The following is an 11992-nucleotide window of genomic DNA, read 5'->3' as shown; positions in this document are numbered from 1 at the left end:
TTTTGAACCTCAGGAACAAATATTATTTTATTAAATAATGACATGGTTGCTGACATAAACAGTCACCATGTTGTGACATCAGCCTGATGTGGCAAAATTCAAGGATTCATCAAAGTCCTTTGCTGTCATAGAATGAATTCATTTTTCCAGGGAATGACTATAACTTTTTGTCATATGGGCCCAAGGTCAACAAAAATAACTTGGAAAGTGATACCTCATTAACAGTGTGCCCTTTAAAAGCAGCTATTAATTGTTACTTCAGTAAACTATTTTTCTGATGGAAAAAAAAAACCACAGTGGGCAAGATTAAAATTACTGTTTCAGTAAGTCTACATAAAAAGACATTAAAAGTCATTTAAATATAGCTAATAGTTTGTTAGGAATAATGTTGGAACAAAGAGAAGACAAAGGCTATTTCTTGGAAATGGCACTCATAGATTGATTCCGACATTGCTCAGACTATTATCTAGAAACACATTAATTATATTAATTGATGGATAGATTTAGAGGTAACTGTGATACATATGGAGTTATGATTAGGATCATTAATGTCCATTCTCTTTGGTAAAGAGCTTTCTGTGCCTTAAGAATGGTTGTGCCAGTCATTGGGAGCAGTCTGGGGTGGTGGCAGGAGCACTCTGGTTGATTTGTTGGTGACAATCTGGTGTCAGAGCAAAAGTTAAGGGATTTTATTGCCATTGCAGCAAAATGTCAAGAGCCTGAGTTAAACCCTGCTGGCTTTAACACAGATTCATAACTACCACTGGCTGGGGAGAGACTGACCAAAGCAGAACTGAAGGATTGCCTGCACTGTGCTGGCTGATGTTCACCACATCACTTCAGACATAAATGTTTCTCAATTTTTCCTGAGCACAGAAAAAAATTCGAAAGTTGCCATTAATACTGACTGTGCAATTGCTGAAGCACTTTTGGAAGTATCAAAGCTGCAGTGGTTTTTCTTCCTTTTCAAAGAAAACTCCTCCTGTAGTTCAGGTTAAGAATCGTTATTCCTACTTAAAATATTCTATAGTTCTTCCAGTCAGTAGGAACTTCTTTCTTTGTTCAATCCCCTACTTCAGATTCCTTTGCAATGAGAAATTACCAAGACCAGATGTAAATATTGATTTAATTCAGCTGAGGTGAAGGGAGACCTCTTCCTTAAGATGAGTTGTGGTAAAAAGAACTTAGTTCCTTTGTATGGTCTTGATGGATTCACTCCCTTTACCTTAAGGATTAACTATTTCTTCAGGCTTCATACTTCCAAAGGACATGTAAAGTTGTCACTATCAATATGGCAGTAGAAGTGATTTTGAAGCAGGAGTTAGGAGAATGAAAACACCTTCAGGAGAGCTTTTCACAGAGTGAAAGTGATGGCTGGGCAGGTATTGACACAGACCTGTCTCAAACTATACCTTATGAAGGCAGATGGGAACTTGGCATCCAGCACTTCTGTTGTAGTGTGCTCAGATTTTATGTAGAAATAAGAAATAATGGCTATTGGGACAAAATAATTCCATATTTATCACCATACCCATCCTTTGTTTCAAAGCATCTTGGAACTGACTATAATTGCAATTAATCTGCCCAAGTGTTTTGACATAGTATTGACTGGTTCCTCCATAGGTTAATTTGCAAGCAACTGAAGCTGTGGATGTTGACCAAAGGATATATATGATTGATTAAGGTTATGTTAGTTTTATCTAGACATAATTAGTTAAAATAAAATGGCTTTTTAAATTAAAATAGTTTATAGGATGTATCTTTTTATGCCAGGATTTATAACAGAACTTTTTCAGTCTGATGAGGCAGTTTATCAATGTATATCTCAAAATACATTTATGCTTCACATTTTGGGAAGCAAGAAAAAACACACAAATAAAATAATCTTACTGTATTCCTGGGAAGTACATTTTCTAGTGACTGGATCTCCTTTCAGGTGGCTTTTGTATTTCATTAACAGACTGAAGCACAATATACAATAGTGATGTATGGTAAATAATGCAAAAATCAGGTCACATTTTACTTAAGCATTTTAATGTAATTGCTTCATCCAAATAAATTTATACTTGCAGGAAAATACTCTTCTTTTTAGAGTAATAGGAGAAACAATGGTTCACTATGAAAGATAAAATTTGCAACTCTAACATATTAATTTTAAAAAAACTGTCTTTCATATGAGAGCCTGTGTCTGAAACATCTTCTTACCTTCTTCTATCATAATTATGTTTATCTGTGTTCTTTGTGATCACAGATGTTTTGATAAAGCTGCAGATTTTGGTCTGGACCTGGTTCTCTAATTCTTACAAAGACACGAAAGCAGTTTGGGACTTGGTGTTTTTTTTTTGGTTTTTTTTTTTGTTTGTTTTTTTTTTTTTTTTTTTTTCTTATTAGTGACTGCAAACCTCTGTTTGCAAGCACTTCATACCTGCATTTAGGGTTGTAAGAACCAAATCCAGGAGCTTATAACACCTGTGTGTATATGTGTAGATAAACTTATACAGCGAGAATGCATTTTGTAGTTTCAGTACAGTGGAATGATAAACACATCAAAGTTCTACACTGGTCTGAAAACAGAAATAAAGAAGTACACCATATTACACTAAGACATCATAGAATTTAAGGCATTTGAACAAGTAAGTAATTATATTTTAATAGAAACAAATTTATAAAAGAGCTCAAGAAGATAAACCCCTTATTCATGTATTCATATTCTATTTAGAATGCTGTAATGGGATACCCTGCTGGTTTTTTCACAAAGCACAAAATGTTTATTAAAGCTCACCAGCACAGAAAAAGCATATAATATAGAAACACTATTATTCATGAGGGAGAACTGGTACTCATTATTGTCAAATGTTTTTAAAACCATTACTTTTTATGAGAAGAAGTTGCAGTATTATGAGTCTCTGGCTGGGCATGGAAAAGCCCATCTCTATAATTGTTTGAATAATTGCCAAACACTTGCCTAGAAAGAAAACTAAAAAGCTCTGTTCAATCCTTTTTTAACTCTATTAATTCCAAACACACTACACAAGAGAGAACATTTGGCTGACATTCAGTTTATTCATTAGAAAGCAGCATGATCCCTGGTCAGCCTTTCTGCACAATCCATAAACCTCACTCCAGAGCCTTTTGTAAAAGGCAAGGTAGAGGAACTCTCATGAGCCCAGTTTAAAGCACCTTCATTTTGAAATCCAGAGAGATTGCTGGGAAGAGTTGACTCTGCATTGATATGAAATTGCACATTGAAAAACACAATGTAAAAACATAAACCAGATAGTATTTCACCTGTTATTAACAATTTTGATTCTTTTCCACTACAGCATTTACAGTTTGCAAACATTTTTTTTAATGCCCATAGTTTGTAAAACCCTCCACTGTGCGGTTAATGCACTGATGTTCAAAGAATCTGTTTTCCCAAGATCCTATATAAAACAAAAGGTAAAATGACAGAACTATTTATTGACAAAACTATTTCTTAACAAAACCACGGCATCACTTTTGAAATATTCTGCTCACTTGGGAATGGGTCTTATTAACATTGGTAGAAGAAGTTACCAATGTTTTCCTCACCAAGATTTATTTATTTATTCAGTTTCTTTGTAAGATTGAAATGGCAGCATAGTTTACATCGTTATGCAATGTCTTACTTTCAACATCTAAATTCCATTACTATAATTAAAAAAATATCAAGCTAATAGATGATGTTTTTGATCCAGTCCACAAACATTGTGACTCGAACATACACTCCTGGTCGTTGGGGAAGTGCACACCCTTCTCCAAATGATACTACACCAACTAAAAACCATTTGTCTCCATCTTCAAATGTCAGAGGGCCACCTGAATCCCCCTGCAATAACAAATTCAAGAGTTTAACGTGAACAATGTCAACTCTTAGGCAGAGCCTCTTTGTGATATTTGTCCATTTTGTTTCTTAATCATAGGTGCTCTACCCCTGTATCTCCCAGGCACCAGGAAGTGAGATCAATATTAATATTTTAATGTGAAAAAAATGAAATTATTAATTTATTTTTTCATTATTTTTTAAGTGATATGAGCTTAAACTGTTATCAGTCTTGCAATACAGGACTGGACTTCAAGAGATTTTTTTTATCTTATTTCTTTTTTGTTCAGGCCTTCATATTTCACAAAGCCTGGGTATATGTGGAGGGTTTTTTTTTTCAGTTGAATATATTCAGCCAAAACACAGTTCTATTTTCAGTCAACCCAGAGTTTCCACAGTTTCAAATTTCGAGAAATAAACAGCAAGATTGCCAGAAGAGAAGGTGTCCTTTTCTCTCATCTCCTTTGTAATAGTTTAGCAGATGTACCATTGTAATAGAGACTGAATTTGATTTCACTTGAGTGGGAATGAGTCAGCCATGGGTGTCTTGTTTTGATGAGGAAGAAAACAATTACTATTTTTCATTGTCTGTCAAGGTAGTTGAACCAGTACTAATTGTGTATTCTCCATGCTTTGTGAATGAATCTTTACCAGAGAATTCTGCAAGGACTCAGCCATTAAAATACTTCTGCCCATATCCTAGAGCATCTCAGAATGAGAAAGGCTGTGACAGCAGCCTAGAGGGGGATGTGCTATCAGGAGTCAGTTGTTCCTCTTTGCTCATGGCTGACTGGTCATTGATCACAGTGCTGGTCACTTGTACTCTGGATCAGCCTATGGTGCTACACTGAATTGTTTTTTGTTTTGTTTTGGGTTTTGTTGTTATTGTTTTGTTTTTGTTCAGTTTAAGGTTCAGAAAGAAAAAGGGAAAGAGAAAACCATGAGGAGAAAGTGCCAAAGCCCACCCTAGGTCAGGGGTGGCTCCGTGTGGTGGAAAAGTCTCTCCTCCAACCCGTGCTTCCAAAGAAAGGCTCAGCAGCCTCTTGTTGTTCGGTCTCAAGGTAGTTTATTGCAAGTTATCTAAAAGATTTTCTTCTCGGGCTGCTGTGGTTTGCTCACAGCTCAGGCAGAGGCACACACACACCCTGACATCCTCTCTGACTCCCCACTGCTTCTTCTCCCCCTGCCCAGGGCTGCTGCTCTCTTTTATATGGTACACTACGTGTTACATGTTTACAGTTTTTCCTCAATGCCTATTACCTATATTAAATGGTGCTTTTCTACTCTAAACCAACCTGTGAGTGCCAACATCACCAAGAACATGGAGGTAAGGAAGAAGAAAGAGAGAGGACAGGGCAGGCCCAAATCCCTCCATCTTAAAACTTCTGACTCCCATGTACAAAACCAAAACTCCCCTGAACAGGTGCTAAAACACCCCTGTACAGCACTCAAAAATTCTTCCCTCTACTTTGTGACTACTTCTACTATAATATCTAAACTTTTGTGACTTCTTGTTCTTCCTGCAAGGTCGGTAAATCATTCCATGGCTCAAATCCAAAATCACAGCTGTTTCCAGCTGCCTGCCAGGGTCTCAAATGCTTCTGACCTGGGCCTGGAACCTCCAAAAATATCTGAGGGACATTTTGAGTTCCAACAGGAAAGGACATCAGGCTTGAATAGAGTCTTTGTTCTAGACTAAACTGGGCAAAGTCAGGGCATGTGGTGAAGGCTTAGGTTGGTAGGGCAAGGCAATAGGAGTTAGATGAGAGTGCTCCTTCCTCATCAGGCTTGAGGGAAGCCAGCCAGTCTCCATGCCACAGACTTCATATTGCTGGGAGAAAAATCATGTGGCAGCCACTTCTGAGTACATCATCAAAGAGAAGCAGCGAATTATAAAGAGAGCTGGAATGGATAAAAACTAAACCCAGAGAGCATATATCAGTGCAGAAGGGCAGCCTCTTTGAAATATTCTGGTGTCTGCTTAGGAAAGGTCTCCAGAGTTTACAGATTCTGGGAAAAGCAGCTTTGCTCTCTCTCTTTCCCATAATGAAGGATTTCTGAGACTTTAGTCTATTTGGTATTTATTTCTTTGTTCTCTGCATTTCTCTAAGCATGTGCCTCTCTCCTTCATGGAATTACTCAGCAGGAATTATTCAAAGCCTAGCGCAAAAAAATTCCCAGTGCTCATATTTATGTCCCTCCATGGTTGTTTATAGCAAGATGACACACACACACACACAAAATTTAAACTTGTATCTTGATAAATTATCCTGACAAATGGTCAAAGTACCATGAGTAGAAATTACATTAACAGACAGGGATTGTTCTGTTTTTCAGGAGTGGAGGATCAGGAAGCATTTTATTCAGTAACTAGATGAGGTTTAAGCTATCAGTGGAAATTAGTTGCTTCTACTTACCTGGCAGGAATCTATTCCTCCCATGTCATATCCTGCACAGAGCATATTCTCAGTAATATTATATTTTGGCATCCATTGCTGGCATTTTTCATTAGATAGGAGAGGGACCTCTGCTTCTTGCAATATATTTGAAGAGGGACCTGATGAAAATACAAAGTGCATTTACCTGCAGTATCAAATGCACGCATCCCACTGGGAATGCTGATGGTTTTGTTCCTGTTCCAGCATACTCAGCGCACTCCTGAGCAGCAGGAATCCCTGCCTTACTGCTATACTATTCAGGCTTATGTCCCTGTAACACAGTCACTGATTAAACAGGGATCATTAACTGAATTGTGTCTTTCATTTGTGTAATGGGACTGAATTTGGTTACAATTGAATCAGGGTTGCTAAAATCAATGACTATGAACTCACTGTGGGGAGATCTAAGAGATGATTAAAGGCTAAGGAACATGGGCTGTCTAGTGTTTCCTCACTATTCATTGTGTAATTTTGCTTATTTAAAGTTTTTTTTAAAATTATTTTATTGATTGCTACCCAAAATTTTAAATTCAATTCAATGAAGAAGTCAATGTATTCAACTGTGGAAGTGAAATGGCATATTTATTATTTCAGAGAGATTCCAAATCTGGAGCATGTGACATACAAACAGAACATACATTTCACACTGCAGTTTTCTTGACTTCTGGGGAAAATCATTTGCACATTGTCAGAAAGACTAATCTTCCTCTGTCCCCACCCAATATCGGGAACCGAGATGTACATATTTCATGTTGAGAAAAGTAGTCATCATAACTTCTAAGTGGATGTAGGAAGCTTTCTTCATGGCCTAATGAACTTAGATATGCATATTTTCTTCTAAGAGATCCATTATAACCATCATTTTGCTGACGGAATAGTGGAATGGGAATGTTCCTAAATTTTCATTATGGAAGAGTAGCTCTCTAAATTATTTGACCTTATCTACTCCTGTGGAATAGGAACAAGATTCTCCTCACAGCCTGTCAGAATTTTCCAAGCAGGTGACCTACCTCCATTCCTGATATTTCCCCAGCCAGCAATGGAGCAGTTAATCCCTGGTAAAAACTGTTGATTTTTTTCTGGTAGGCAGATAGGTTGTATGTAATCTGTGAATGAGAAACAAGTAATCAATATTCATCTTCTTCCCTGTATTCAGGTTTTTATGAAGTCATACCAGAAAACATTCATTAATTCAAACCCTTTTTTTGCCAAGATATCCAGGAAGTACTGAGTGGACTCCCCATCACCCCCATATGCTTAGCACTGTTCTGCATAACAGAATAAATGGGAATAAATGGATCTTTTGGGAAAATAAAAACTCACCTGTATACTGCACTTTGTGTTGAAGGTGCATCAGTGCAATATCACTGTCTTTTGTTTGCTTCATGTAATGAGGATTTATGATGATTCTGTCGATGTTTTGAACCGTTGCTGGAGGCTGGGCCAGATCTGACTGACTGTACAAGCCCAGAACCGCTCGCCAGCGGGACGGCTTTTGTTGTCTCCTGGAAGTTGCAAGGGGAGTATTCACAATTAGGAATGATTAATGGAAGTTTTGAAAAATTTGTGTCAGATAAAATGCTGAGATTCAGCCTTGTGGTAATCCATGACCTGTGCACGTTTTGTCAAATAAATAGAACAGGGTAGATGTGCTTAGAATTCTGTATCACTGTCTTAAACATCCACGCTGCAGATATGTGTTGCTGATTTTTTTGTGGTGAGCTTATAATGCATTATTTATAATGAATTAATCAGGTAGTGGTGCAGCAGAGGAAAATACATTAACTAAATTACCATGGCTTTTTAAACACTATGAAAAATACCACTGACTGCCCAGCAGGCAATTAATATTGGGCCCAGTTAGAAAATTGCAATGGAATGTCTAAAGAATAAGAAGTCTGAGGTGTTCTTGGAAATGCTGCAGCTGATAGACTCAGAAAGCTAGTCTCTTACTTCTTAACCTCAATCAAACAAGATATGCTAAGAAAAAATTTGGCATAATCTGCATTTTTTTTCCTAATCTACAGATGCTGGTTTGAGACTGTGTTCATCAGGGAACTTAAATATTTTCTGGTTTTTAATCAATCACTTTATGGTGATTGATTAAAATCAGCCTGATTGTTGGACTGAATTTGTTTCTGCTCATCTTTTGGTTTGACATCAAGAGGTTCTTTTGTTCTAAACTAAGAGTGTCCAACTAAAATGTTTAGAAGGTGTGAAACTTCAAGCTTCAATTTAGGAAAATTCTAGCAAAGGCAAGATGTTAAAATTAGATTTAGTTGAAAATAGAAAGGTGATTCAAGTGACAAAGAAATACCAAGACAATAGTGGATTTATCGTGTGGAAACTAAGAGAGCTTAATCCTTTTCATTTTAGTGTCTTTGTGTGGAATGTAGTGTCTGTCATGCCATGAGGCAGCATTAGGATTTTGGCACAGTCTCCACTGCCTTACCATTTAGCTATTTGTAGTGAAAGCTCTACTCTAATTTTGGTTTTGGTTTTGTGATTTTTTTTTTTTTTTGGGGGGGGAGGGGGGTGTTTCTGTGTGGTTTTTTTTTTTTGCCATTCCAATTTCTATACGTCTTTTACAACACCTGTATTTATTGTAGATATTATGAAAGCAAATCCTAGAAAATATTTCAATATGCATCACTTCTTTGAATAGAGTGGATTGCCTAATCAATGCACAGATTAATTCAAGATTCATTCCAGTGATGCACAGTAAATCTTGATCAATCCAGGATAATATACAGGAAGAATGGTGGGTTTAATTTATGGGATATGATGTCACCTTTTATACCACTGGTAGGGATTCACCTAATTTATGGAGGCCCACAATAATTATGGATTAAGTACCAATGCTCAGTATTAATACCATGCATTTAAAGTGCAATTCCTTATTACTCAGGAAATGCTGCTTGGTTCCAGAATTCTCTGCATTAGGGTAAGGACTGAGGGTTTACCAGGAAGTAAGGGAGCTTTCAAAACACTGTAATTATACAGGAGTTAGTTGTTAATTTTTCATATCAGTGTCACAATTTGTTCATAATCTGATGCCTCAGTGAATTTATACATAAAAGAACTTTACCCATAGACACAATGTGCTGCTGTCACCAGCCACTCGTCACTGACAAGGGAAGCTCCACAAACGGGTTGGAAATTAAAATGGAGTGAAACTATCCAAGGCCAAGCCTCTTTTCTGGCATCGTTTCCACCTACAATTCTTGTTCCATTATTCTGAGTTGCCAGGTGTTTTCCACAAGCTAATATAAAGCAAAATAAAATAAAATAAAATATTAAAGGGATGTTGTGTATTTTATGATTAGTCAGCTTTCTTGTAAAAAACAAGGCTCTGTAGAATCTGAATTCCTATCCAAAAATACTGTGGAAAAAAGCTTGGGTTTTATAGCTGAAATCAAGATGCAACTGTCTAAGTTGGATTTAGATGTTTTCTTTCCTCTGACCTTCTGGAATTTTTATACATTTATTTTATAAATGTTTTCACTACAGATCCATCTCCAGTGTACACTTAACACAGAAATCAAATGAAGACTATATTTTCCTTTGTTTATATCAGTATGAATAAAGCATTTATAGTGTATTCTCTAACCTTTCCATTCAAGCTATAAACATTTGGCTTTATGGTCTGAACTATTTGATCTCTCTGTGAAATATTCCTGGATTCTGTGTACTTACATTGAATGTTACATTGCAGATGAACCACCAGGTTGTCCAAACAGTGTTCTCTAGAATGAAAGTGCAATTAAATCACAAGTACCTGCACACCAGATAACTCTGACTGTCAAATATATATATATATACATTCACACACAGAGAAATTTATACAATAATATATATGAAAGTACATTCATTTAGCAGTATCAGCCTGTTAAGTATAATAACTAATGCTATGTTTAAATTATGCTTTAATTACAAGTATACAACATTATAGGTTATGCAACTTTAAATGTACATATTCCTCTTCAGTGGGCACTTAATTGATTTATATTATGGAAATAAAAGTAGACACGTGTTTTAGGGAAATGGGTCATCTGTCCCAGACAGATTTGCAATAAAGTTATAGCTGCATATGGTATTTTTTCCTACCTTTTGAGATGTTTTCAGTACCTTACCACTAGAGATCAGTGTGGCCAAAGAATTAAATAGGTTAGTTTTATGTCCCTGTACCATTTTACTAAGAAAATATTGCTACTTTAAAATATGTAGTTGCATATGCTAGGTTAGAAATTATTTAGCAAATATTTAAAGCCAGTGTCTGAAGAGCATAAGACCATAGATCAAAACTGCTCAAGCATTTCTGATACCCAGAGGTTTTAATATTATGTTCATAGTCTGTAATGAATCTGAAACACTTGGGACAGTGTGTGTGCTAGCAATTCAAATCTGATACACACAGAAATAAGAATGAGGGGAAAATGAAACCAAGCTCTGCCAATGTTTTGTTTCAAGCGAGCATTTCCACATCTCATTTTTAAATAGAGTAGGTGAAGGATACTTTAAACATGATGGGGAATGATGTATCCCTCCCTGTGTTTGCTCTAATATTTGATATCTGCTGTGAGTGAGGTGTGAGCCAATAATTTCCCAGTGGCACAGAGGTACATGAAATAAAGTGAGAACTGGAACCACCTCCCCAGTTAAACCTTCACTATAGTGGGGTGCAATTGAGTTATTCCTCTGGCCCTGAATAGTCTCCCATTGCTGTTTTCCTCTTCAAGGTAGGTACCTAATTTTAAAGTTGTAATTTAAAAAGTGGAAACCATTTTCTGTGACATGTATCCAAGTCTGTAACCAGACAAATATCAAGAAATCAAAAATGCAAGAAAGCAAAACCATAATCTGCATAAACATCATAGCAACTAAATACCTTTTTCCACTATGCCTTCATAGGCTTTCACAGAGGGGATCAGTGGTGCTGTATATTAGGTATTGTATCTGATACTATGCTTTCTCATAGGTAGATGCATAAACAACCTGAACTAACAACCAAAGTGTCAGATTTGTCCCTATAATTTTACATTTTCCGTGTAAAGGGAGTTGCCTGTCCCACCACAAGTACCTACTGGTTCCTTCAGTAGAAATTGCTTCATTTGCCTCTGCTTTGTCTTCTTAGTGGAGCTAGCTCCCAGCAGGAGAAGCACTTCTTTGCCTGCACTTTAGCCCAACAGCTCCCAGCTGCCTCTTGGTCTGCCAGGACTGGCCAAAAGGCACCAGAGGTGCCAGAGCTCACCCTGGGTCAGGGGTGGCTCCTTGTGGTGGAAAATCTCTCCTCCAACCCGTGCTTTCAAAAAAAAAGCACGATAGTCTTCTGTTGTCCGGTCTCAAGGCAGTTTATTGCAAGTTATCTAAAAGATTTTCTTCTGGGGCTGCTGTGGTTTGCTCAGCAGCTCAGGCAGAGGCACACACACACCCTGACATCCTCTCTGACCCCGACTGCTTCTTCTCTCCCCGCCCAGGGCTGCTGCTGTCTTTTATATGGTACATTACATTTTAAATGTTTACAGTTTTTCCCCAATGCCTGTTACCTATATTAAATGGTGCTTTTCTACTCTAAACCAACCTGTGAGTGCCAACATCACCAAGAACATGGAGGTAAGGAAGAAGAAAGAGGGAGGACAGGGCAGGCCCAAATCCCTCCATCTTAAAACCTCTGACCCCCATGTACAAAACTAAAACTCCCCTGTACAGC

At 37.2% G+C, this 11992-nt stretch overlaps 1 protein-coding gene across 1 annotated transcript in view; it reads right to left on the bottom strand.

Annotated features, from left to right (window-relative positions):
• Positions 1 to 3555: 3555 nt before the first annotated feature.
• The window catches only part of TMPRSS15 (transmembrane serine protease 15), a 46616-nt gene continuing 38179 nt past the window's right edge, over positions 3556 to 11992 (bottom strand). The window contains exons 16-20 of the mRNA XM_085573326.1: positions 9371 to 9651; positions 7606 to 7787; positions 7293 to 7388; positions 6262 to 6401; positions 3556 to 3850 (exon numbers count right to left, since the gene is read on the bottom strand). Of these exons, the coding sequence (XP_085429452.1) occupies positions 3695 to 3850; positions 6262 to 6401; positions 7293 to 7388; positions 7606 to 7787; positions 9371 to 9651 (855 nt within the window). The 3' untranslated portion in view covers positions 3556 to 3694. The remainder of the gene's footprint in view (positions 3851 to 6261; positions 6402 to 7292; positions 7389 to 7605; positions 7788 to 9370; positions 9652 to 11992) is intronic.

Source organism: Lonchura striata, chromosome 1 (genome assembly GCF_050655825.1).
Source record: "Lonchura striata isolate lonStrDom1 chromosome 1, ASM5065582v1, whole genome shotgun sequence".
Classification (NCBI taxonomy): domain Eukaryota; kingdom Metazoa; phylum Chordata; class Aves; order Passeriformes; family Estrildidae; genus Lonchura; species Lonchura striata.
Note: the sequence above shows the minus strand (reverse complement) of the source record. Positions and strands in the feature narration are given on the sequence as shown.